Source organism: Corvus brachyrhynchos, unplaced genomic scaffold (genome assembly GCF_000691975.1).
Source record: "Corvus brachyrhynchos isolate BGI_N302 unplaced genomic scaffold, ASM69197v1 scaffold200, whole genome shotgun sequence".
In the NCBI taxonomy this organism is placed as follows: Eukaryota; Metazoa; Chordata; class Aves; order Passeriformes; family Corvidae; genus Corvus; species Corvus brachyrhynchos.
In genome coordinates, this window is record NW_008236184.1 from 4223142 (window position 1) to 4250941 (window position 27800).

Sequence of the window (27800 nt, forward strand, 5' to 3'; positions counted from 1 at the left end):
CCTCGGCACCGACTACATCCGCTTCGCCGAATTCGTGGAGCAGTACACGGGACACGTACAGCAGCAGGTGGGGCCGCCGGGCCGTGGTATTTCCCGGGAAGAGCGCGGCAGGTGCCAGTAAGGCCAAGCTGCCCAGGACACAGGAGTGTCCCGCGGCCCGTGGCCCTACCCGCGCTCGCACCGAGCAGAGCTCCAGAAAGCTCTCTGCGATGCGTGTAAGGAAGGGTAGAGAGCAGTGAAAGATGAACCGAATGCAACATCTTGTTCTTGGGGAAGTCTTGTAATAATTTCTGACCGCAGCAGACTGGCCAGAGTTTGTGAACTGAGTGGGATGCTCATGACTGTCTTGTAGTCCTTCTCAAGATTTGCGAAGCGCCTTGAGATCCAAGAGGCACACTTAAGGGAAAAGAAGCACTGGTACCAGTGGCTCCCAGCACTTCTATAGCCCACAAAAGAGCTAAATATAAATCTGCTCAAGTAACTCTTCTTGTGACAAGATTGTATTTGTTTTTCTGATCACTTTATGGTGAGCTAAGGTGCATTTCAGCCTGTTTGGAGCCGTGACTACTGCCTGTTTGCAGCCATGACTGCACAGATATTAGGTTACTCTTCAGACTTGCACTAGGATGCTGATGCAGATTTTGTTTTGTTTCAGGATCACCATCCATCTCAGCAAAACCAGAGTGGATTACATGGCATTTATTTGCGAGCCTTCTGCACAGGTCTTGATTCAGTGCTGCAGCCTTATCGACAGGCACTACTTGACCTAGAACAAGAGGTAAAGGAGAGAGATACGGAACAAGAGGCTGTAGTGCTGCTGACAGATTGTGGAAACTTGTCATTTCTGCAATAGACATGCTAGTAGTAGTTTCTAAGATGAAACAAGGTATTTTCCTTTCCATATTAGGGATGTCTTCCAAATTATTCCTGTGACATGCCACTGTAAATTACTTTTCATCCTAATAAGTGTTGTCCCCTCTTCCTTCAGTTCAGTAAGTGCTCCATCTGTGTCAGAGCCCACTGCTGTCTCAGACTATTTTGGCTTCTGTTTTCAGTTTTAGAGGTTTTGATTAATCTCTGCTAGACTAGTAGCTGACGTAGCTTGGGTAGTGTTACCATCCAGTGGTTGTGATAATTAATCTTCATTAATTGCTTTATCTTTATAGTTTCTGGCTGACCCACATCTTTCCATCTCACATGTTAATTACTCCTTGGACCAGGTATGTCATATTAATAAAGAGGTAGTGTTCTTTGGTTGTTCTTGTCACTCATTGAGTGGGTGGGATAAACAAGGCTTGCTCTGTCATGTCATACCATTTCTATCTAATGCCTCTGTATCTGTAGTCCCTTAATCATGCTCAGAGGATCACCTGCACTTCAACACAAAGCTAAGGTCCTCCTCCTTGACCCTCACACATTCCTCACTGTCTGTGTTTAGCCTGAACTACTGCTGGAATATAGTAACTTCGTGCAGCTTGGTCCAGTGGAGGGAGGACATACTTCCTAGAGACTTGCATGTCATGTTTCTAATTTGTGGGGAAAGACAGATGAATAGTTTTATTAAATTATTGTGTTCAGCTGCTATCCACAGTTACTCAAGTATAGTTTTTTTCTGTCTTCCTTACATAACAACCTGGATCAATATTTCACTCCTTGTTCTGCAGTTTCAGTTACTCTTCCCCTCCGTGATGGTCATGGTGGAACAGATCAAAACTCAGAAGGTACAGTAAAATTGCAGCAAGTTTCTCTTAACAGGTTTACTCTTTAACTGATCAAGTTATTTCTGCCCTCATCCCAGACTTCTAATACTAGAAAAGAGTGTAGTTTCAGTAATGGATGCCCTATTACTAGTTCTGCTGTAAGTATTGAGATTATTTAATTCATTTACACTGGATTTGACTTTTTCCCTTATACGATAATCTTTGATGACTTGAATTTTATAGGACAGGATGCTGGTGGTTGGAATTTTTTCTTTTCTGAGTATGTTTTCTCCGACTGTTCCCTGAAATAAAAAAGGCAGAGGCTGATGTTTTCAGAATCCAGAGATGCTTACATTTTTTTTTAATAGAAAGTATTGAGAGAAGCTTGGGTGTAGAGCCACACATAGAAGGCGTTTTTCATCACAACACAGAGCATGTTACATCTCTCTTTCTGTAAGACTTGTTCAGCTTATTAAGGAATTTTCTTGTGAGCTGAAAGTGTAGTGTTTAAATGTATAAAAAGGTCAGTACAGATCCAAATAATAGACCTAGTCTAACATTTTCTTTCTGCAGATTCATGGATGCCAGATATTGGAGACAGTCCACAAACACAGCTGTGGGGGGTTGCCTCCTGTTCGCAGTGCTCTTGAGAAGTACGTAGATACAATAAAACTATTACTTCATTCTTCTGGAGTTAGTGTCAAAGTGTTTCTTACTTGTTGAAACAGTACATGCAAAACAGCCTTACATGGTATAAAAGTAGGAGTACCATGCAGGGAAAACCGTCACAATCCCCATTATTTATCTAAAGCAGGCTTGTGGTGGGAATGAAGGCTTTCTTCATACTTTGGATTAAGGGCTCAGAAAGCTTCAGACCCAGGTTTTTTTTCTTCTTTTGAAGTCTACATGAATTGTTTTGCATATGGTAGACCTGTTACTGATTTTTGATCCTTCAAAATGATAAATGTGATTGTGTGAGTGTTGTGATGTTTGTGTGTCCTTGTGGAGAAAGTCAGACTCCTTAAAATGTCATTTAAGTAGAAACAGCAGCCACTGCAGACTTACACCTCTGGTCTACTAGCAGATTTCTATGGAGAAGCCACATATTCAGAGGATATGTTAGCTTAGTTTTGCACCTTTTAGTTTCATCCACCCTTCTCTGTTAAAAAAAAAAAAAAGATATAAAATACCACATTAGCCATTTAGTACTTGCCATACTGCCTGGCTGACTAACTGGACCTCCATACAATGACATACAATGAGGTTTTGATTACTGTGTGCAAAGGCCTGACTGACTGTTTCTCTTGACCTCAGGATTCTGGCTGTGTGTCATGGAGTCATGTATAAGCAGCTCTCTGCCTGGATGCTGCATGGATTGCTACTAGACCAACATGAAGAGTTCTTTATCAAACAGGGCCCCTCTTCTGGAAATGTCCCTAGCCAACCTGAAGAAGATGACGATGACTTAGGAATTGGGGGACTTACAGGAAAACAGCTACGAGAACTTCAGGACCTGGTGAGATCTACAAGTCATAACTTGGCATCTTTGGTCTTAGGGAACCAAAGAAGAAGTGTATTGCATTCTGCTTCAGTGCGAGCTATGCTACACTAGACATATACTGAAACCTGCTAGGATGGTAAATCAAGAGAATATTGTAATAGGTTGCTGCTAGGCATAAGGGACAGAGACCTATTGTTTGGCCCAGTTGGATAACCCCAGGGCAGAAAGCCCTTTGGATGGAATCTGTGTAGATGCTGATGTCAGGTAATGGGAACTGCTGCATGCCCACTGCTCTTGACTGACTGGTTTCTCATTCCTTATGGTCAACACTGTGATCTAACACAGGCACTGGTGGTAGTGTGAGGAATTGCAAGGGAGGGGGTGTGGGGAACTTGGCTGTTGACTTGATTTGCACACTTTCTATGGGCAGCTGGGTCAGGTGCCTTTCTTGTACAACCATTAGTTGTGTGAATGTTACCTAACAGGTTAATGCTACTGACATTACTGGTAGAAAATGTGCTATGTGAGAGTCAAGAGACTGCTAAGCAAGGGAGCAACCTGCCAGCACACTGGTGAAATGTGGTAACTCTTCCTGTAGATGCTATACCATTAGAGTGCCCTTTTGCAAAGCAGCTTTCTCAGTGGAGTAGTCTTCCACACTATGAGCATTTGAATAGTGTCTGAATAGAGAACAGTGTGGAGCAAGTTCAACTCTAAATTCACACTCTAGTTTGTGGTGAGAAAACATTTCATGGGCATCTATGGAGTTAGTGTGGTGCTTGCAGCTTGGCTGTGACCAGACAGAAACTATGTGTTGCATACTAATTAAGTGCCCTGTGCCAACAGTCTCTGCTGAAAACAGACTACACCCAGAGAAAAACAGGGGAAAACTTTAAAAGGCAGTTAGTGGCAAAATCTGTTATTTCACTATATCAGATAAAGAAAGAATGTGAAAATTGTTGAGTCTTCTAGGTCCATGATGGAAACTGTAGACTAAGAAACTTCTTTCTTCAGTATTATCGACTAACAGTGTTGGCAATTCTTCAGTCAAAGAGTAAAATAAGAAATCTTGAGTGTTAGTGTGATAGACTGATAAAATACTTGGGTATTGCTCATCTAAAAGTGTCACTAGAATCTCAGGAAAATAATTGCCAACCTGTTAACATCAGTATACAAAGTTGTACTGAACTTTTCTATTGAAATGAAGAATTTTGTAGATGGCAAATGTTCTCAAAAATTTGTTTGGGTGATTATTTCTGGATTATGGACCACTGAAACTAATTCTCCAGTAACAAGAAAGCCAGATGAAATAATCAATATTGTGTTCCTGAAGGAAGATCTTGCCTCCGTACTTGGAATTAACATTCAGAGAAGAATTTAGTAACTTGCTGTGTTCTAAAACAGCTTTCACAGGAACTGAGAAAATTGCCTTATCTTTGCTAGCAAGACTTTGGATTTTTGTCCTATTTGCTCACTAGTGGAGGCGTTCATATTTGGCCTGTATCACAAGTGTTCTAAGAGTGTTAAAACATAGGAATGGGTGTAGGAGAGGATTATTTTTGGTAATGCTAGTTAACATGGTTATGGCAGCAAAAGACTGATGTAATGCATTTGCAATAAAAACTCCTTTTGGTGATGTAACATTATCCTTTGGTACAGCCAGTTTGTTGCTGTTCCACAGACGTTTAGCTTCTTTTCCCCTTCTGCTCCACTCTGATGGAAGCAGTATCTCTAGGGAGATCTGCTAGCATACCAGAAGCATAAGGAAGTTTACTGGCCTACTTAAAGGATATAAATCAGTTTTGCTACCTTTCTGCTTACTTCAAATGTTCTTGGATGCCCCCTCACACACACCCACACACCCCCCTTTATACACCTTTTCTATCTGGCTTTCTCACAGTGTTTTCCATGTGATTTCTTTTTCCTGGTGTCTCTGGCAGCGCTTGATTGAGGAGGAGAACATGTTAGCTCCGTCTCTAAAGCAGTTTTCTTTGAGAGTAGAAATGCTGCCTTCATACATTCCTGTACGGGTTGCTGAGAAAATCCTCTTTGTGGGAGAATCTGTACAGATGTTTGAGAATCAGAATGTTAACCTGACCAGAAAAGGTAAGGAATATCTTTCTTGCTCAGCTACGAGTGACTGACACGTAGTTTCCAAAATGCCGCATTAACGAATTCCTCAACAGTCACCGACTATTGGCTGTTATTCTTCAGACTATATGGATAGTTGTGCCAGGACAGAGCTGTAGTCCCAGTGTTCTGCTTCTGATTGATTCCAAGGGAGAGGTGTAAATACAGGATGAGTAAATAACACTTTCCAAACACAGTCTCCAAGTTTCCAGCAGCAAGTCACCATGTGATTTGTTCTGGATAAAGCGATTGCAAAGGCCTTGTTTTCTTTTCAGTTTGCATCCCTCTCCCTAAAGGCTGCGGACAAAGGCACATCTTGCTCTGAGTGTATATGTTACAGAATGGTGTCATGGCATTAACTTGCATCCACAGACAGGAGAGATTCACTTGCAAGGTGGTCCCAAAAGTTGCTATGAAAGACAAATTATATGGAGTCTTAAAGACAGCAAGGGAGAGATGATTCTAGCTGATGGTTCTCTCTGAGAGCTTGAAAAGTTTACACTGGGGGTGGTTTGGGAAATATATTCCTACACCAATGGGGGAGGACTGCTGTGATGGCTCTACCTTGAGCATGTCTATGCAAAAGTACTTAAATTACTTGAGCAACATTACAGAGAACAAAGGACCAATTCTGTTGGACTGTTTTCTTGCGTTAGCAGAAGCAAGGGGAAAAGAAATTGGTCTTCTAGCTCAGTTGGTTAAAAAAAAAAGTCCCCAAGTTCAAGCAGTAGGATAGATTTGAAAGGGGCAGGGGTATGGGGAGAACCAAACCAAGTGGTTAATGCGGAGGAAAAGTTTGTGGGTTCAAAGGTCTAGCTCAGTCCTAGAAAAAGGGCTGTTAGCAGCAACCATTTAGGTAGAAAACATTTGGGGGTTTTACTGATAGCACAGCACTGCCATGGCAAGTGTCTATCCTGTAAACTGTACTTGCAATAGTAATCTTATACCTTGGTACTTGTACTTTGAGGCCTCCACGGTCCTTGCCAGACCTGAGACAGTGCTGCCTGGACAGCCTTTCTGTTCCACTGTGCTGGAGTGGCTCTGCATCCTTTTTTACTCTCCGAAACTTCTCATTGCTGCACAGGCTCCATCCTAAAAAACCAGGAGGACACTTTTGCAGCAGAGCTACATCGACTCAAGCAGCAACCACTCTTTAGTTTGGTGGACTTTGAATCAGTGGTTGACTGGATACGGAGCACTGTTGCTGAGGTGAGCATCCTAGGAAGGGTATCTACTGTGCAGGCTGAAAAACTTTTAAGTGAAGGACTGGAAGAAGGGGGCTCTCTAACTGGTCTCAGAGCTTCATGTAAACCCAACTTCTAATGACAAAATGACATTAACAAATACTATGCTCTTTCATGAGGGAAAGAAAGGAATTTTTGTATATTTTTGTATTTCACTTGAAATTACTTCAGAACTTTTCATTTGCTTTCAGCATAATGGCATCTGACTGAGCACATGCTTTGGCAATTTTTAATCTTTTTTTCACTTGGAGCAGGGAGGAGAACCTAAGAAAATGGGGAGATTAGAGAAACAAGAACAAAGCTGGGCTAGAACTGATTTCATAGGAATTTGCTGGTTTTTTTGTCTCAGGTCTTCATGTTTCTTAGGCAGAGTTTTCTGCTGGTATATACCAAGAATTTTAACTGCTAGCATGAGCTGCTACACAGGACTCTTAGTGTGCTCTTGTACTTTATATAGCATTTTGTATAGGTGCTTTTTTTGTATGCATCACAAGTATTGTAAGACAGCAGCTACTCTTCTCTCTGAATGGGTGAGGTAATTCTGAGGGGAAGTTTCTGTTGTTTTGATTTTTGTTTCTTCACTAGCATCTTTGGAAACTGATGGTGGAGGAATCGGATCTACTAGGACAGCTGAAGGTAATGCAAGTGCTAGTTTGTTTTTGCTAAAGCAGCTCTTTCTTCCCTTCTTTCTTTCTATTAAATACTTTACTGCCTTACACTCTGGGCTTTCTTCATTTATGTAAAGCTGTTTTCATTTTCCAGTCTCAAGAATGAGCATACACTGATAGAACTTGGTCAGAGGCAGAGATAGAGGGGTATGTGTATGTGCTTTTGTAGCTTACATCTTGAAGCAATGTAGACTTTTTGGTCAGTGAATAAAATTCAGAGCTCTCCAACTGTGTTTTGGAACAGCAGTTGTCCAAATAATAAAAATGGGTGCTATCAGCTAGGATGCTTAAAATTTCTGCTCAGTTTTTGGTATGTTAGGTACAAAAAATTTATCTCCACAGATTATAAAAGACTTTTACCTTTTGGGAAGAGGTGAGCTGTTTCAGGCCTTCATTGACACTGCACAGCATATGTTAAAGACACCACCTACAGCTGTAACTGAACATGGTGAGTGTTGCTTATGTGCTTATCAAACTGTCCTCACTATGGTATAGCAGGAAAGTGGAAAGCCATGTCCAGTACAGAAGAGCTCTATCTTAACCCTCTACACTATGTCATTAGTTTTGAAACTATAGCACCTGTGAATTAGAATGTCTCACAGAGTGAGTGAAAACAAACTCTCCGAAACCTTCTGACGGCAGGTATTTGAAACTGGAATTAAAAGAGTGTCGATAGTGCATAAGTGTTGTCTTTTAGGACCAAGAATAAATAATTAATGGGTGCAAAATTAGCACTAGCTGCTGATTTTGAGCTGATATGTGTTCTCTTGTTGTCAGATGTCAACATTGCATTTCAGCAGTCTGCTCATAAGGTGCTGTTAGATGATGACAACCTTCTTCCTCTTCTTCACTTAACCATTGAGTATCATGGAAAGGAACATAAAGGTATCTACTTGATTTTTAGACGTAAATTAAGAGGGGAGATGATGACCTTATTTTCAAATCCTATTACCTACCTTTCTCTCAAGTTAAAGAAATACTAATTTTGTTCCCTTTACTGCCCTATGTGAGGGCCTAGACTGCACTGGCTCAATTCTGTTCTTTCCCTTTTCTTTCTTGCCATGGTTGTACTGACTGAGAAGATAATAATTCATAATTCAGCACCTTACTTGTTTTTAGATGCTTCTCAGACTCGTGAAGGGCCTTCCCGGGAATTATCTCCACGTGAAGCCCCCACATCTGGATGGGCAGCTCTGGGCCTTTCTTACAAAGTTCAATGGCCACTGCACATTCTTTTTACTCCTGCTGTTCTCGAGAAGTAAGTACTAGGTATGGTCTTTCTACATTAATCTGTATGTTCCCTGATCTGAGGCATTCACTAATGTGTTGGGCTTTTTTTTCTCTCTATGGAGAGAAAGGTAAAGCTATTGCTCCCTGAACCTTAAAATGGCTCATTCCACTTACTCATAGAGAAAGTACTTGTAATGACAGTAAGACCTGCAAGATGCTGACAGATCTGCACTGATTTACAAACAGTGCTACTTTAACAAACAGTGTTTTCATTGACAGCTCTCCTCCTTACACTGAAACTAGCTTTGTATTTTTTAGGTCAGTAATCAATACAAGCAGAAATCTTACTCTGCAAGGTGTGCCACGGGGCACATGGGCCATGACCTGATGGGCCCTAACTATTGGCAGTCAGCTCCTGTTTCTTTTTCCAGTCTTGCATTGTTACCTTCTCCAGTACCTGCAGCGGAGGAAGATTTTATTCTTAAACCACTTTGTATTTTTTGATTGTAGGTACAATGTTGTGTTCAAATACCTGCTGAGTGTGCGACGAGTCCAGGCTGAGCTACAGCACTGCTGGGCTCTCCAGATGCAACGCAAACACCTGAAATCTAACAGAACAGATGCCATCAAGTGGCGTCTGAGGGATCACATGGCTTTCCTTGTGGACAATCTTCAGTATTATCTGCAGGTCAGTATTACAGAGAAAGATAAACTGTATCACTTAATCAGAAACTGGCAGAAATGCATGGAGGCAGCACTGGAGACCTATCTCAGGTTTCTGATTTCTTGTACCTGAAGGAAATCAGGACTTCCTTCACAAGTCTAGAGCTTCCTCCAAGTTCCCAAACTACTGCTACAATTACGAAGTTTTTGGACTTGTGAATCAGTGAAATGGAGGAGTTCTTTAGTAACTCCCTAGTGCTACTAAATGTTTGTGACAAACCAGTCATCTCTGAAGGACCATCATTAAGATACCATCCTGGTTCCTTCTCTTGCCTCTTTAAGTGAACTCTACTTTGAGTTAAGTTTTGGGTTTTTTTGTTTGGTTGGTTTGGTTTTCAAAGAATTGAGAGGGGGCCTGGCTTTCTAAATTCTCCACAGTAATCTGGCTGAGCTTTTGTACTGCAGCCTTTGCCCTAAGATTCCAAATAGTATCTCCCAGTATAACTTCAGAAATTACTACAATCAAATCCCTTTGTTTACATGCTAGCTATATACTTTTTTCATAGTTAAAGAAAGTGACCATTTTCCTTTGTACTTAGATATTACTTAGGCATCAAAAATTGTTGTGTACTCCACATTACGTACTGCTCTTGTATATAATTCCTCATTCATCAGCCAGAGAGGAGGGGATCCTCAACCTCTAACATAAGAGTAGCAATAAGGAAAGTAAGTTTCTTATTCAAAACTTCTGGCTGGTCTCAAGCACTCCCAATTCCTAAATCACTAATGAGGTATGTTCACATATCCGTCAGGTGGATGTACTGGAGTCTCAGTTCTCACAGCTTCTGCAGCAGATAAACGCCACAAGAGATTTTGAGAGTATACGATTGGCTCACGATCATTTCTTAAGTAATTTGTTGGCTCAGTCTTTCATCCTCCTAAAACCTGTAAGTAGGTCTTGTTTTCACCTTTTTCTACCAATTCTCCAAGTGCCCTAAGAAACACACCTTTTTGAACAGATATGACAAATCATGTATTTTAAAACAGATCAGTGATAATCTTCTGCAGATCGCAGAGTACAATTCTCAGAGTAAGGCAGGTATAAACTATAATTGATAATTCAATTTAGATCATCTAATTTACAGTTGGTGTGTGTGAATGCTGCATTCCTGGCAATTTTAAGTCAAGCTTATTTCAGTGTTCAGTTAACCTTAGTAACTTGTATTTTATCACTATATTTTTATCACAGGCTATTTCATTAAAGAAGTACTAATAAGCAGAGTGCTGGGAACTGAAGTCCTGAGGGACTCATACTGATATGCATTAGAGTAGGAAAAATTCCCTCTTCTACTTAACAGAATAAAAATAGTTGAGATATTTCCGAGTGGACTTAGGGTCTTTTTAATTTTGTTAATTTAAAAAAAAAAAAAAAAGTTAGAAGTATTTTTATAAACAGCCCCACAAAAATATTTGCAAAGAAGGTTAGTTTCAATGAAACAGTGTCTCTGTGCTCATCTATGAGGTTATTGTAGAATAAAGGTGGCAGAATAGTAATTAACGCAGTCAGATCAACTGATACAAAAGAAATTCCTAGTTTAGTGAACAGTGAAAGCAAAGCCTTGAACCATATCTCTTGTTGGTCGTTATCCTGCCTTCTTAATCCCAAAGCTGCAGTGATGACCTCCTGGTTGGATAGAGAAGCCAGTGTGCAGCTCCTGTGCCTATCTGGATGGTTCATGCCAATTGCTGTTTTCCCAGAAATGTCTGCAAAAGGTTGTGGGAGGGGTAGAGGGGAGATGCACCATAACATTTAAATCCTTTTTCCATAGAAAACCTTACAAAAATGCTACGTTAATATCTTCCTTCCTGACTAAAAAATACAGTATCAGCAACATCTTTGTTATGAATATTACAACTTTTCAGGTGCCTGCTTTCTCTCTGTGTTTGAACTCTGTTTCAACTACTAATTTGTACTTTTTATTCCATGTAGGTTTTCCACTGCTTAAATGAAATTCTGGATCTTTGTCATAGTTTTTGTTCTCTGGTCAGTCAGAATCTGGGCCCATTAGATGAACGAGGAGCTGCACAACTCAGTATTTTGGTGAAGGTGAATCTATGTTTCTGTGGATCTGTTCTTCTCCCATGCAAACATTTGCCTAAGCAGCTACCTTGGCTTTAACAGCTGTAGAGAAAGAGTGCGTGTAAGCAGAGGCCTTCTATGTAAATGCTTGTAATTATTTTAACTAATCAACTCTTCCTGGCTTGGAAATTCTATGTGCGCAGAGAGGAGGAAGGGGGGCAGATACTGGAACAGAAAGGAGGCAGAGGTTGGTACCCCTCTTTTTGGATAACTAACATCTAGGAATTCTTGTGGCTCACACTTTACCTTATCCTAGACCACAAGCATCACATCTCTTGCAGTGAGTCTTTTCTTCAGGCTGTTAAAGGACTAGCTAGGCAGAAACAGAGATGAGATGCTTGCTTTCCTTCTCTTCTGAGAGGGCCCAGAACTGACATCTTCCAATTTGTAGGGATTCAGTCGTCAGTCATCACTTCTCTTCAAGATTCTCTCTAGTGTTCGCAATCATCAGATAAACTCTGACTTAGCTCAATTGCTACTACGCTTGGATTATAACAAATACTACACCCAGGCTGGAGGAACCTTGGGCAGGTAGGAATATCTTGTGGGTTGCTTGTAGCATTATCCTGAGGTACTTGAAGTACAAAGCCATTTTTATTGATCGCTTCTAATTATTTTGGCTTACACTAAGTGTTGATAAATACTATGACAGAAAAGTAACAAATCAGCATTTTTGGGTTTCATATGCTTTCTCCCCTTTGAGTTCCTTTTGGCAGAAAGTTGAACAAGCTGCTAGCTCATACTGGCTGAAAAATGCTGGTGTGGGTTGGTAAAGGGAGTTACTTTCAACGTGTAGTTAATGCTGTACCTTTCTCTTGCAGTTTTGGCGTCTAAGCACTGAAGGCCTTTCCTTCAGGCTGTGACTAGTGATGCATCAGGTGCTGGAGACTGGTGCTCTTGGACAGCTGGAGAGTTTGCACTCAACTGAATTTTCCTTTGTACCTGGCTTTTGCCTGGTGATCTACTGTTTCAGAAGGAATTGGCAAGAAGTGCCACTTATGTGAGGCTGCCCAGCGATTACAGAAAGCTACTCCATTTCTTCTGAACTAGTAAAAATATGCTTTCTGAAGCCCCGCATATACTTGTAAATGCTTCTAGGGAGGCAATCTGAACCTCTTCAGAAAGTGAAAAAAACCAGAATTATGATGTCTGGACTCTTCAGCTGGACTATGCTCCACGTCAAGTTCGAGGATGGAGGAAGGAATCTTGTTCTTGACTACAAATGAAGTTGTGTCTGTATTCAGAAGTTCCACTTGTGTAGTAAGCCGATTTACAGTACACAATGTCTGCTAATCGAATACCACCAGGTAGATGAAACAGCAGTAGCAATTTTCAATTGAGGTGAAGGGGGAGGGAAGAAGTAGATTTTTAAAAATCTCTTCTCATCCAGTGCACTAGTCTAGGATATGTGTATAGGTCATGGAGACACTGGTGATATCACATGCTTTCTCTATACAATTTAATACAGTTTATGTGCTAAAATTACACTTGCCAAGACTGGAGCTTTGCCCTATTTGAGTACAAAGCACCCTCTGCCGGCAGAAAAATGGTAAGGAGATGCTTACCTGGGATGTTCACCTGTGCTGTTCTCATTCCAGACTACTTAGAATGCTACTAGTGACTACCCTACTGAACCAAAATAAAAACACCTTGTCATGCAATTATATGGAGTATTGTCAATGTCTGCAGCCCAGTGCAAAGGGAACAGCGTGGCCCAGCCTTGTCTGTCATAGAAAAGCAGTATCTGGCAGGAACTTCTTGCCTGTTACTAAGATTTCCTAGCCTTGCCGTAATGTACAGACTGTCTTGATGCAATTCCCTTTGAATGACTGGCAAAAGAGAACCCTTCAGTCCATCACTGGGGTGTTGTATCAGGTTTCCCAATTTGAACACAAACACTGCCAGGAAACCAGCCTCCCCCTCAAAGGGTTGGTACTTGCACACAGCTCATACTGGAGTTACATGTCCTTGGGGGAAAAAAATCCTCTCTGCTCACTCAGAAAGACACAGTAACAACAGCCAGCAAGAGTAAGACCTGGCACCTTCCATGCATTACAGCTGTTTATGGTAGGACTACACCTGATGCAAAGTTTAAAATCCCTGGAAAAAGCTAGAAAGCTGGAGAAAGTGGTGTAGTTTGGATGTGAGATTTACAGACCAACAAGGTCAAATGTCTGAGCCATGAAATGATAGAGGAAAAAATACACATTGAGAAAAACTTTACACTTTTGAAGCAGGGGACTAAAGATTGTATGAGGATGGAGAGAGGCCGTCAGCCTATAGCACTGTTAGAGTGAAGAGCTTTTGCCTTTATGCCACCTGACCACTAAGATGTGAATGCAGAAGCTCAAAAGCAGATGATTTATCCCATTAGCATTTAAAGATACACAGCACTTACATACTCTTTGTACCTCAGTCTCCCAGCAGTTTAGTTGTCCAAGGTTCTTGTGTCTATCTCAACTTAGGTAGAGCCAGTCTCCACTATGACAGGTTAATACCTATACAGTCTGACAGGGAAAAAAAAAAGAGGTAGCCAAACCAAAATGATACTTTGTCCAAGAAATTCTTAGTACTCACTTCAGCAGCACCTTAATGAAATTAATGGAAAATAACAGCAAAGTGGAGGAACACACAACATGGTATTCTTCCAACAAACAGAAGTACCACTGCCCTGAACTTCTGCCAATGGAAAACACCCCTTTCCCCTTTTTCTGTAGTTGACTTTGTGTTGAGCTCAGGCTTTACTCAAAGCAGAATATTAGTGCTATTCAGCTCAGAGAAATGTAAGTATTTCTTTTTTCTCTGCACTCCTTTCCTGAAGGCATTGCCCTGAAATAAGTTTAGATAAATGAGGAGTACCAGCAGATACCACAAGAGATCAAACATTTATTTAATCATAAAAGTCCAGCAGATAAAACTATATACAATAATCCATGCATACTGCCCAATTCACAAACATTTAAAACCTGTTTAAAACACAGTCTGCACGACAGTTGGGACAGCAGGGCAGAGTTTTATTCAGTGAGGGACATAGTCATGTTTATATTTTGGATGCTGCTTGTAGCCTACTCTCTCCCCAGCAATAAGGCTCTGGATCACCCACTCTTGCGAGACAACAGGCAGCCGTAAAGCTTCTGCACACTTCAAGACACCAGCTGGGCAGGAAAAATCAGTCACCACCACATCGTAAACACCCAAAGCAATATCTGTACAGGAGAAAAGACAGGCATCTGTCAGGTGAAGAAAGAAGATTCTGCTCTGCAGCAGAAGATCATGGAAGCATGGAATGCTAAATTACTTGGTTTGAGAGGGACCTTAAAGCTCATCTCATTCCACCCCATGCCATGAACAGGGACACCTTCCACTGGACCAGGTTGCTTCAAGCCCCATCCAACCTGGCAGATCAGTGTGTTTCACCACCCTGAGTCACTCTTCTATGTCTTCTCATTCATAGGCAGTGAATTCTCTTTGTAAAAGTTAAGACACACCTACAGCAACCCTGCACCTTGCAAGAAAATATTCCTTTTAGTCCAGATAAAAATTTAAGAGAAAACCAGTAGCCAACAGTATAGGCATGACCCTGAGTCCTGACCTCAGGCTGTGAGTGCTAGAGCCTACATCCCATATGGAGAGGGAGAGACAGCCGAGTTCAGAAGAACAAGGGAAGCACAATTTGAGAGGCCAACAGAAGGCCCAGGAGCAACTCTTGCCTATTTCCCCCTTTCAACACAGGCTGGAAGCTGATGGCTTGTGTTCTCAATTGCTGCAGCATCTCCTCTGCGAGACAGGTCTCCTAGATGTAACCTATATACAGATTACATTCAAGTGTCTGCCCTTTGCCTTCCCTTCTGCTTACAGACAACCTTGTAAACCATCCTACATGGTTTTAAACCATACTAGAGACCACAGTGGCATAGGATTCCCTGAGAAACTGGCCAATGAGTACCTTTGTTGTGAGCATTTGAGTAATGCTGTTTAACAGATGCTGCTCCCCCCGTCATGAGAATTTCAGACCACAGATCCAGGAAGTTCTCTTGCTGGTCTGACACCAGGAGAACCTTCAGGTTATGGAACAGGTTTTCTCGTGGGTGCCTGTAGAGTAAAGAGAAATGCAGACTGGTAAGAATATCCAGTAGTCTAGTCACCTGATTTGCTCCCATATGTGTTTTTTGAGTATCTTGCATACAATGACCCACTCTCTTACCACCCTTCCTGAAGTACTTGGAGTGACTATCCTTTGTTTATAGAGAGTAAAACAGAGCTAGACAGTGTTGGTGGGGTGTGTGCACAGCAGCCTATATCCAAAGTTAGGCTGAACTCTTCCCTAATCCTGAACCACCTTTTTTGTGCACATCCAAAATGCTTCCAATTTTGACAGGGCTGATCAGGAAGACATCAGTCTCCTGCCCAAAAGCCTACAGCTATCTACAAATTTATGTCTGCCCCTCAGCTTGCCTAAAAAGTCTGATCTCCCTTGTCATCTCAGAACAGACTTACTGGAAAAGACTCCATAGAAAATGCAGAAGCTAGCTTCAAAACATACCAAGGGAAAAGGAAATTAACATAGTATTGCTCTCCTTTATCCATTTCCAAGCAATTACAGAAGTTAGCCAAGGGTGTGGGAAGCCTTGTCTGAATTCTGCCTTCCTCATGAGAAGACTGACACCTTCCTTACTTCCAAGGAGACTCTGTTTTTTGTGTATATGGCACCCAAATGTAGCTTGGCATTAGAGGTCACTGCAAATCCAAGGAAAGAGATGGAAGTGCTGTTCCTACATGGAAGGGAAAGTATAACGAGCAGTACTAGGGTCACCTTCAGTATTTGTAGCTATTTAAGAGCCTCCCAAGTGTAACAGGTCTCTCCAAGAGTCTGTGGACTCCGTTCATAGTTATTTGGCACTCACCATTCTAGCAATTTTTGCTCCTGGAGGCTATATCCAGCTGGCAAAAGGTAATTCCGATAATTTTGAAGCTGGTTAGCATGGCAGCTATCATGGACCCAGATATGAGACACACAAGGGATCCCTCTGGCAAGGCACAGCAAGTATTTCCGCGTTCGACAGTGCTGGTCCGCAATTAAAAGACACTGGTACGCCGCATTACACTTCAGGGGAGAGAAGAAGGCACGTAAGCAGAAGACAATGCTTGCAAAAAAGCTCCCGAAATTATCCTTCTGCTAAACAGTTTAAAGAAGAAAACAACTGAAACCTTGATTTTCACAGCTGTATTATGTGAAAGATGAATTAGATAAAGGCACTACTGATTCCAGAATATGTTTAATAATATCCTATTCCAGGCTCTGCCATTCACAGGCAAAAACTCTGCCTAGATTTTGTATCATAGCCCTCTTCCAGTTCAGACAAAGGAGATGATTTGCCTTTTAGTCTGACACTCAGTAAGTCACTAGACAAGACTGCTTCCTCAGGCAAGATGTTCCATGAACAATTTACCCTCTTTATTAAAAAAAAAAAAATTAAATTTAAGTAAAAGCCACATTAAATTACATTAGTTGTCCAAGTAGATCTGGTAAGTGAAGAGCTCTACCTCTAAGTGTCCAAGGCACACACCTGTGGTGAGACCACATCTGGAGTACTTCATCCACTCCCAGGTTCTGCAGTATACCAAAAACACCAGACATGCTGGAGCAGGTCTAGCCAAGGACCACTAAAAGGCCTGGGCATTGGAGCACCTGACATACCAGAAAAGGCTGAGAGAGCTGAGCATGTTAAAGATCAAAAAGGGAAGGCTTGGGTGGTTTTTTTAATGCACATTCATGACTGATATGAGGGTGTACAAAAGATGGAGCCAGACTCTTCTCAGTGTTATCCACTCAAAGGACAAGAAGCAACAGTTAAAAATCGAAATACAGGAATTTCTTTCTTTTTAATTGGATCAAGCTGCCCAGAGAGGCTCTGGTGTTTCCATCCTTGAGGATACTCAAAACACAACTGGACAAGGACCTAAGCAATCTGCTCTATTTGATCCCACTTTCAGCAGAGCGTTGGATAAGATAGGCTATAGAAATTCCTTCCAATCTCAACTATTCTGTGACTGTTGTTCTAGATTAGTAAGTGAACCCTTACCTGGGTCTCATTGAAGTCTTCCAGGATATAGCCAGCTCCTGCTCGCAGCTGTTTTTCTATGTAGTGTTTATCATATGGAGTCACCTCTAAAAAATCTACAGCAGAAAGTTCAATTTTTGACTATAATCTATCTGCTCATGTTCCTACACCTCAGTCCACAGAGCCCTCATCCACTTCAATAAGGGAACCCAGCCCTTCTCCCAAGAATATCTAAAGAAAACCATTGATAAAGTTAAAAAAAAAAAAAAAAGAGGCAGCAGGAAGGGCAGCACACCACTAGCCAGGTGAGCACCTTGTTACTTCCTTGGCTGCATGAAACATGACACCAGCAAAAGCTAACTGGAGCAATCCATACGTGCTTTCAAGTTCTGTGTTTGCCTGCATTGTCCCTTATCTCTCAAAACCTTCTTTCTTACATTATACTATTCTGACACTGCTGATCTCACTAATTTTCACACCCTTCTTAGCTTGCAGAACAGGCCTATGATCATCACTGAGGTTTGTCACATCTTAGGATGCAAGTTGGCTAAATCAGAGACTGAGTCTTAGGTCCTTTCTGCAAAGGATTAAAGAGCAAAAGGGTAAACGAGTACTCACACAAATGTCTGATCAGACAGTATCCAACATTCTTCCTAAGGACACAGCATTTCACTTGAAAATGCAATGGGTAAGATTTGCCTCACCTTCTTCCTCCTCGCTGCTCCCAGTGGGACCATCTGATGGCTTCTGGTGATTGACCAATTTGTCACTTGGTGTTGCCATGGTGAGAAGAAAGGCATAGCCCAAAAAGAGGGTTTTATTGTGGGGCAAGGGTCCATGGTCACCCTCCAGTACTGGAGGATCTGCAGCATCTACACCTTCACAGGTGCTTACAAACTCTCCAGCTCTCACAGCCCCTGTAGAGAGACAGAAGCACCATAAGTCTTTGAAGATACGTCTTACCTGGGGGATCTGTTCAACTCAGATAGTTTACTGCAGGAGACACAGAGAGGCAGGATTGGGCTAGGATTACACTAGGGTAGGTAGGGATCTTTTATCCTTCTGGTTGCAAAGAATCTTCAAATCAAAACACGAAGGACTTATGGGACAAGTTTGCAAGTCATATCAACATCCTGAAACAACACTGACTGCTGTGAGGGGTTCCTTTAGCAGCTTTCAGGACTGACTAAAGAGATAAGAAAGGAGAGAGACAAATCACAACATTAAAGTCAGAACATTTCTAAAAGGCAGAACTGAAAAGATTGCAGGTAAATACTCAGACTATGCTAAAAATATCTCTGGCTGCTGAATGCATCCAGGGAGAATCAGTCTCAAACCCTGCAAAACAAAAAAGCAATCTCATCTACTTTTCAGTTATGGAAAGCAGAAAGATCAATTACAGAAAAACCAGGTAGGGAAAAACTAGATGAATGCAAGATAGAGCAGAAAATAAGGTTCTAACCAGGCTTTATCATTGCTGACTTGCGGCCACGTTTAGCTGGGGATCGCTCATCTTCAGGAGCAATAAGTTTCCTTTTCCCAGACAGTGAGACTGGTGGAACACGTGGACTCTCCTGCCCTTTACGAGTGGGAGTTGTGCTGCTGCTGGAAGTGCTGGGAGAACCAAGGTTACTACGTCGCTTCCTCTTCCCCTCCACCAGATTATCTGCAATATAGTATGCAGGGATTAGTCATGGGCTGTCACCAAACTCCACAAGCTTTCACCCTACCTATCTGTACAGAAGTGGCTGAACTCAATAGTACCTAGAAGATACATGCCACCACTCTCTGACAGAGGAAAGCAAGAAAAAATATACCTTTCTTCTCAAGCCCTGTACCCTGCTTGTCTCTTTTCCTCCCAGTACTGCTGGGACTTTATATCAAAGCAGCCATCCACCAAGTGCATATAAGTACGGCAAGCATCACTGTCCCAGAAGCAGACCCCTTTTCACAAGCCAGTCAGTACCACTAAGTCTCTGATGCCATACAATAAAAGGATCTCAAAGATCTCACTATAAAGTACCAAAAGCATCACTGAATACCCAGAAACATTCAGGTACTAGAATTACCTCAAAGGCACAAGACACAGAACAGCAGTCAGCAGCTCAACAGCACCTTTCCTTACCAAGACTGATGTCAGCTGCCTTGGTCAGCGGGGTGACAGGTTCATAAGGACCTAGCCCAAACTGCTCCCGGAGCTTATTTCCTTGTTCCAGAGACAGGATAATAGCCATTCGTTTATACCACTTCCTCTGGCCTTCCTTTTCAATGCAGTAGTATAGTTCTCCAGACTCCTTCCGGTGTCCCTTCACAACACCTGACAAGACAGCAAATAACACCTGTTAGCCAACCATACCCAGGCTTCTCATCCTCCTGGAACAAGCACCCATTTCTCACTACATTCAGCAACTCAGAAAACCAAGGATAAAACTCAAGCACTGCTCTTACCTGCACTGAAGTACTCGTCCTCAGAGAGTGCAGTCACCTCTGTCTCCAGTGGGATAGGATCACAGAGCAAAATATCTTTTCCTAGCACATCACATTCATATCCATCATCAAAGAGCAGCTTGTACTTTCCAGCTCCAACATCTCGGGTAATCATCCCAGAATAAAAGTACCCATTTGAGGACCACTTTGCTACAACCCTGAGGCCCACAAAGCTGCTCCCAGAGGGTGAGTCTGCACGGTCCAAAGGACCAGTCACCACTTGTAATGGGATTTCTGGAGAGTCACTTCGACGTAAGGCACAGAAGCCAGAAGTGTCAGATTTCTCTCCTCCATCTGGCAGGTGAACTGAACGAGTAAATGATTTCTCCTCAGGTGATGCTGTAGTTGAGAGATCCTCCATACCTGGCAGTCCAGCTAAATCTCTGTAGAAAAAAGCAGACCCAGATAGGGGAGAAAAAAAAAAAAAAAAAGACAAAAAGCATTCCCACAAGGATCTGGAAAAACTATTACTAAGTATAAAATACTTGAGTGAGGTGCTTGCAGCTGCTACATGATATCACTAAAAACTAACTTCTGAAATACTCAGTACTCCTTTTCCTCTAGCACATTAAAACAGAAATTCCCCATTCTCTTTCTTGGCAATAAATTAAAGTTCCAGTCTCCTTTTTCCAGGGTACCTTGTTCCTGTTGTTCGAGATGGTGGGCGTCCTCTTCTTCCTCGTCCGCGAAGTGTCACAGGTGTTCTGCCAGCCTGACGAGTGCCAGGCATAGAGTCCTCCTCTTCCTCACAAGGCAGTGCTCCTGTCTGGCTAACTCTGACTGGAGATGCAGGCTGCCCAGCTCCTTTCCTAGGGCTAGAGAATTTACGAGTTAACTGTTTTGAGAAGAGAAGCCAGCTCACTAGGATCCTCCCATTTTCTTGATGATCTTGCAACACATCCAAAAGTTTGCCTCTTTGCTGCTAAACTGCAAGGCAATGCCTCACAAGGAAACAAGCTACTCCTTTAGGAAGAACAGACGGGAAAGCAAATACTACCTCCTTATTCCTGTTCATCAACCCAGATCTTTCCCAGAAAACCTTTGACTTAGGTCAACTACCCTGTTTCACACTCACAAGCCAGATGCTTGTGAACTTTTGACTTAGGAAACTACCCTGTTTCACACTCACAAGCCAGATGCTCGTTTCTGCAAAACATCTCTTCTTCTTTTCCCAAGACTCTGCACTTACCTCAGTTTTCCTAAGACGCCTCTGCCAACGGGTAAAGCAAATTCTCCAGTTTCTGTCCCACACACTTTCCCTCTGACAGCTCCAGTTCCTCGCCCTGAGCTGCTGCTGCTGTGCATGGCAGAGTGGGCACAGCTTCCTCCACTGGACGTACGGTGGAGACTTGAGGCCTTGGATGAGAAGGAGCTGACATCACCAAGATCCCCTGAGGTCAGCGACGAGCCCCCTGCAGTTCTAGAGGAGGATGTGTCAGTCTCACATTCCTGGCACTCCACTACAGGCTCCTCAGTTTCCTTAAAAGAAACAGAAAGAGGTTTGTCTGAGGCGATTCAAGTGCTAGATGGAAGCTTTACAATCACCAGTCCAAAGTGTAGACAAGCTGAGACCACATTCAGGAAGCTAATGACAGCCACACAGACTTCAGACTGGGCTAATCCATGGTAGACAGTGCATCTCTCACTACAGGCCTGCAGCTGCTCTGTATCAAGAAGTCACATTAAGAACTCAGTCAGCAGTGTTGAGGAATACATTCAGTGCAGGTAGCACAGGGCTGCAAGCGTGAGCTGCAGGTTGAGCTCTGGGGGGCGAGGGCCCCAGGCAAAATGCCATGGAACCTGGGCACTTGGAGGCACAGCAGGAACAGAAGACTCCCAGACCTTCCCACACTTTTCCATCTTAGACTGTGAGGCTATAAAAGCCCAGGGTGCCTGCCCTTTGTTCGAGGTCTCTCCTTGGAAGCACCAGCTCAAGCTGTTGTTATTTAGTTATTGCAACAAGATTATTTTAAGGATCCAGATGTCTGAGACTCTGCCATGGGAAACATGGGCTCCAGACAGTGAGGAAATCTGATCTGTGTGAGTGTGGGGTGTGCATGGAGTCAAGCAGGGCACAGAGCTATCCCAGCTCAGGTGGTGCAGTTGTGACTGGCAGAGTGGCTCCTGGATGGTCAGACAGGGAAGTTTCCTTAACAACAGGGCAGAGCTTGGCTTGGTATCCTGTTAGTCTGGCTTTGAGTAATTCCCACCCTTCTAGAGTGTGACACTGCAACAAATACATGAGACACTAGGAGCCTTTGGTTGCTCATAATCCAAGATCAGTTTCAGACAGCTTGTCATCTGGAGTTATTAAAGCTTTATGGATATAAAAACATGTATCTACAAAATAGTGATATCAAGTGTTGGTAGATAAAGCAGAAATGGTTATACGATTGTGATTACACAAACTATGTAAGGATATTTCAGGACACTTAATTCTCCATTTTTATGTTACAATAAGGAGTTTCATGTGTAATGTCAGTTGTAAAAGTATTGAACTGGTTTATCCTTTTGTGTCATTACTCACTGTGACTACACAGAAGACTCTCATGTTATTTACCTTTATAGAATAGCAGTGACATTTTACTGCTAGCAGGCTGATGTAATTACATGAAATCAGCATTTCTCAGCTATCTTTTGTGATACCCTATAGACTTTCCAATTAACAAATGTACACACTACAACACAAATGTACTAATATAAGGCTGTTTATGCCTTAGTTTTAAGTTGATTTTTGTAGACCTCTTACAGAATCTGGTACACAGGACTCAAAAACTGTGGTTAAAAATGATGTTGAACTGCGAAACAGGCTAAACTATCTTACATAGTTCAATTTTACAGGAAGAAGTGATTTTTGCTTACTAACAGAATTTCTGCTCATGCTGAATTATCTTTATTCCGGCAAAACTCCAAGACTTTTACAATGTTTGGATGCACATCGTTAAGTCTTTTGTTGAGTTCTTTGGGACTTGAGCGTGTCTCCAGAACACATGGCATGAAATATACTAGCATCAAAAACACAGCTTTTGCCATTCACTAAATGGCCTGCAAGCTTCCTCATGAAGAAATCCTGGTCATCGCAACACACAGACTTGTTCATTCAACTTGTTTTCTGCAGCCATAACATACTCTCATTCTAACTACCTCTATTTCTCAGCCAATATCTCATTCCATTTAACCACGAAAACGGGAACTTACCTCAACTACCTTTCGTTCCACCTCTGCACCATTGATGTAGTAAACATCTGTTATAACGCGCGTGACAACCGTGCGCACTTCCCGAATGGTTCGCACGTGGCGACGCTGAACTCGGCCTTTGGGTGGGTGAAGAAGGTTAAACTCTTCCTCTCCCTGTAATAAAGAGGACACAGTAAAAACAAAACAGACCACAACAAAAAGCAAACTATTTCTGAGTAGTGCTACCTCAGCAGTACAGCTTCTTCATACCATGTTAAAGTACAGGAGTAGGGAACCTTTAAGCATCTTGTTACAAATTAGATGCAACAACACAAGAGACCCTAAACACAGAAGAACTGAACACATTTTGCTGATGAGTAGAGGAAGGGAAATCATAGCAGCCCAAGGAGGAAAGAGCAAACTTGTTTAGTGTGGCTTCCAATACTCTTTGATTGAGTAGACTCTCAGACATATCACATCAATCTTGCACTTTTTACGGCCCTGTTAATCTCCTATTTCCCACAGGACACATTAGTCTTAACACAGGCTTAGTAAAAAGTCATTTTTCTAGTCTTTCTGTTGATAAAAAAACATACAAACTGTTAACAGCCAAGCAGTGGGGGTTTTTGAGTCTCCAGTACTTTCTGAAATACTAATTTGAAGTTATTCATCTTGTTAGAATGTTTCTCTGGAGGAGTTCCCCATTCATATGTTTACCCATTGACATCAGATGGAATGAGAGAACAAACCATCAGAAGTTGGTTGATACAAACCAGAAAGCATCAAACCCTTCACTCAAAATTTCTTGCAACTCCCATCTCCAGCCAACAAAACGTGAAAAAAATTTTACAGTGTTAACTATATCTGCACCCAAAAAAACCTAACCCCAAACAAAAACAATCAACCAACCAAGCAAAACTTGTCACATTTTTCCAGAAAACATATATGGAGACATTTGCTTCCCAAATTTATGCTGCCCAGTGAGTACTGCTGCTTTAGCAGTCAATTCAGGACAGCTTGTGACCATTAACATTTTAAAGTGGTTCTTTGCCTTTTTTCAACAGAGAACCAACTGTTAGTGAATTTACTGGCTGAAGGGATACTTTACTGTCCTAAAGCAGTTAAATACAGGCAGCCCTCATCCCACCTGACTGTGCAAAGAGTCTGTGTCATCTCCAGAGGCATTGACAAGCTTTTCCCCACTCTCGTCGGTTTGAATGTTCACATCTTGTCTCCCAGGTCTTTGCCCAGACATACTGGTTCCCATTTCCACCTGTCTACAGATCTCTTCTGATGTCTGTGTTGCTGTTGTAACAGTTGTTGGGGTAAAAAGATAGTCTGCTGTAGTCTGGATCCCTTTATTCTTGGTGTTTTCCCACCTCTCTTGATTTTGATCAACTTTAACAGCCTTACTTTGTTTTCTCTGCATTCTTCTCCCATCTTCTGCCTGAGTGCTTACAACATCAGTCTCCATAGACTCTCCATCCTCTGCACCAGAAGGTTGTTGATGGCAGTCCTGCTGCATCCTCTGAGGAATTAGGATCTGTCTACCACTGCCATCTGCCTTGTGTTGCTGGCACTGCCAATCACTGGAATTTGTATGTAATTCAGCATCTTCTTGTGTGCCAGGAAAAATGAACAGATCCCCCCTGCAAACCAGTTACACACAGATCAAAGCTATGGATTAAGGAAACAAGACAACCAATATGCTGCCACTCAAGTGAAAGCAATATTAAAAAACCCCCACCCTGACAGTCACTCAATTTCTTCTTACGATTGCACAGAACTCAGAGTTCAAATAACACAAAAACCTTCCAACACTTCTCAAGTGATACTCAGCGTAGTAAAACATATGGCTGACACTGTACAGAACTAGTTGCTATTTGAAATACAAAATTTCTTGCTACACTCCACACATTAGGCACCAACTATGCAACTTGCTTCCAGAAGCATGTCATCTTGAAGTTACTTCAGGCTGCTCCAGTGCTTGATTGGTTTGAAACTGATAATCCAAGAAGAGCCAGCAGCATACACACAAATGCTGCCTAATGTTCTCATTAGAATTTGTCTGCTCTGCCAAAGTACTGCCTCTGTCAGGTACTGTATGAGACACTATACTGAGCCCTACTATATATATTGGCTTCCCTCGGTACTTAAGGATTTTGAGGAGTGACTGTCTTCCCTTCTGGCTGTGCCTCATCCAGCATTGGAACTCCCTGTTTGTTATGGTCTTTAATATAAATGTTGAAACTTAGGTTACTCTTTCTACATAGACCAAGACCTCACTGTCTCATCAAAAGATAGAACAGAAAACACTGAGGAAGCAGATTTTTACTTCTAGTTCTCCAGGCAGCACCCTCCTCACCATAACATATGCAGCTGTACAGTCCTTTTCAGAGCAACCAGAGACAGCAAAAACTGATGGATGTGGAAGGGGGACAATAGCAGCAGCAACAACAAACAAACAAAACTGGTCAGAAGATCTTAGAAGAGGAGACAGAAAAGGCATTTAAACAGCCTTAAATATGATCTCAATTTCCTCAAACCCAAGACTTCACTGAAGCATATCAGTCTTCTGGAATCACATGGCTGCTCAGTTGAAAGGTAAGCCTGATTACCATGTGAGACACAAACATACAGATTTAGTATACTTACCCCATTGTCCCCAACCTTCTAAGTCACCCAAAGAAAATGGCTTAGTGCAATTTCTTTGATGTAGAAAACGCACATGTGGATATAAATCCAACCAGGACTGGCAGGCAAAGATTGTGAGGAGTTACCTAAACGGAGAAGTGGAAAGACCATGACCTCTGGCCTCATCCTCTCGACGAACTTCACAGACACGACTAAACACAGATGATGCTTTCTGGGAGCTAGCAGTGCAGATTTAAAACAAACAAACAAACAAACAAAAATGCATCAGGAAGTGAGAAAAACCCTTATACAGCAAAACAAGAATTCTCTAGTCCCTTGTGAAAGCAACAAAGAGTATTGAGTTTATTGACCTACACAGACACAGAATGAGTGAGATGATCTGTCTCAAAGATCAAGAAAGAAGCTGCAACTGCACAAGCATTTCTGTCATTTCTGCCAACACCCTAACAGCCAAGAGCAATGGAACAACTCTGGAAAACATTGGTGAGAAACTGCAGCACCATCAGGAGTTTCAGCATCTACTACCTCTGGTACCCACCCAAAGACACAGTTAGACCCTTTATGGCTTATTTCTCAGGAATTTCATGACACCGCAAAAATACTGGGAATGACAGTCATGAAGCAAACCCTGAGAGTTCATCTTCATCCCATACCTACAAAGGCAACCCATCCTCAACCAGTGAGAAATTACTATCACACATCCTCAGCAGTGAGGCATGATTACCACCTAGCATGCAATCCTGTAACAAGAGATACTGAGTTTATTCCTAAATTTTCTCACTACTTCAAACCACTATGCTTCACTCGGATGACTACAGGTCACTGTCTTCCTACTCAGATTCCTATTAATACTTACAAACATTACTTCCTGCAAGCTAAAATCAAGCAAACATTAAACATGAGGTAAGATAGATACATACAAATCAAAAGACCAAGGGAATAACTCAGTGTTTTGGTCAACATGTTAACCTGTGATTTCATAGCCATGAACTGATTATGTTTCTATCAGCTTTATACCAAAAAGATTATTCTCTTTCAGAACTTCTCAGAGATTCTTTGCAGAAAGTTGCACCATGCAAGAAAGCAGAAACTCGTATATTTGAAATTTAAGAGATGGATAAGGCAGACTTGCATTCCGGACTACACAAGACACGAATCTCTGGCTTTAACTACAATCAGATGGAGCAAAATGCTGGCATTAGTAGGAACCACAGAGCCCATAATGAACAAGCAAGTGGGGCTCCCACTTTGCCTATGTAATTAAAACCTGCTGCAAGAGCTAAAGAGTTAATGTCATGTCTACTGCTAAAAATGTTCTTTGCTTCTGTGTCTCCTTCTAATTTTTTTTTCCCCTGTGGCTGATAACGTGTGGAAAAAGAATCTACCCAGACCTTTGTATTAAGTCTGCCCAGCAAGAAGCCCAGTTACCTGGCAGCAGCCTCAGCACCAGCAGAGGATCCATCTTCTCTGTCACTGGCTGCCGGCTCTGAAACAAGAAGGAAGGGAAGGATGATTTTGCCATCATCCAAAAAGACTCTTCTGACCTTTCCCAGCTCCATACACTCAGTGAAGAGAGGCTGAGTAACACTGTACAAAGGGTTCCCAGGCTTCCCTGTCCCACTTCTCAGAATAGACCTAAGTTTCTACAAGTTTTAGACTATTAGACGGAATGTCACTGTTCTGATTAAAATCCTGTCAAACTTCTTTTTGTCCAGGTTACGGACAGGTCCAGAGGAAGCAACAAAGATGATGAGAGGACTGGAGCATCCCTCCTACAGAGACAGGAGAAAGCTGGGCTTGCTCAGCCTGGAGAAGAGAAGGCTCCAGGGCCACCTCATTGCGGCCTTTCAGTATTTAAAAGGGGGCTTATGAAAAAAAAAGGGAGAGTTTTTCTGTGGGTGGATAGCGACAAGACAAGGGGAAACAGTTTTAAATTAGAAGACAAGAGATTTAGGTTAGGTATTAGGAAGACATTCTTCCCTGTAAGGGTGGTGATACACTTTCACATGCTGCCTGGGGAAGCTGTGGCTGCCCCAACTCTGGAAGTGTTCAAGGCCAGGCTGGATGGGGCTTGGAGCAACCTGGCCTACTGGAAGGTGTCTCTGCCTATGGCAGGGGGAGTTGGGACTAGATGATCTCTAAG

At 42.2% G+C, this 27800-nt stretch overlaps 2 protein-coding genes across 5 annotated transcripts in view; one reads left to right on the forward strand and one right to left on the reverse strand.

Annotated features, from left to right (window-relative positions):
- Window position 1: 1 nt before the first annotated feature.
- Window positions 2–12940, forward strand: TUBGCP4 (tubulin gamma complex associated protein 4; the record flags this gene model as incomplete). The annotated part of the gene is made up of 17 exons (XM_008637236.2): window positions 2–67; window positions 656–778; window positions 1167–1220; window positions 1665–1721; window positions 2274–2353; window positions 3015–3216; window positions 5142–5307; window positions 6416–6540; window positions 7161–7211; window positions 7586–7691; window positions 8021–8128; window positions 8363–8501; window positions 8984–9161; window positions 9949–10083; window positions 11127–11243; window positions 11668–11807; window positions 12098–12940. Coding segments are annotated over 17 exons (1860 nt in total), but the record flags the coding sequence as incomplete, so codon positions are not given.
- Window positions 12941–14142: 1202 nt separating this feature from the next.
- The window catches only part of TP53BP1 (tumor protein p53 binding protein 1), a 26090-nt gene continuing 12432 nt past the window's right edge, over window positions 14143–27800 (reverse strand). For all 4 annotated transcript variants that reach the window (XM_017738087.1, XM_017738092.1, XM_017738100.1 and 1 more), the window contains 14 exons: window positions 27086–27143; window positions 25783–25875; window positions 24150–24651; window positions 23024–23176; window positions 21015–21304; window positions 20464–20640; window positions 19787–20208; window positions 19464–19655; window positions 18801–19004; window positions 18043–18255; window positions 17360–17454; window positions 16181–16380; window positions 15223–15368; window positions 14143–14482 (listed from right to left, as the gene is read on the reverse strand). In XM_017738087.1, coding sequence (XP_017593576.1) covers window positions 14295–14482; window positions 15223–15368; window positions 16181–16380; window positions 17360–17454; window positions 18043–18255; window positions 18801–19004; window positions 19464–19655; window positions 19787–20208; window positions 20464–20640; window positions 21015–21304; window positions 23024–23176; window positions 24150–24651; window positions 25783–25875; window positions 27086–27143 — 2933 coding nt within the window. In that variant the 3' untranslated portion in view covers window positions 14143–14294. The remainder of the gene's footprint in view (window positions 14483–15222; window positions 15369–16180; window positions 16381–17359; window positions 17455–18042; window positions 18256–18800; window positions 19005–19463; window positions 19656–19786; window positions 20209–20463; window positions 20641–21014; window positions 21305–23023; window positions 23177–24149; window positions 24652–25782; window positions 25876–27085; window positions 27144–27800) is intronic.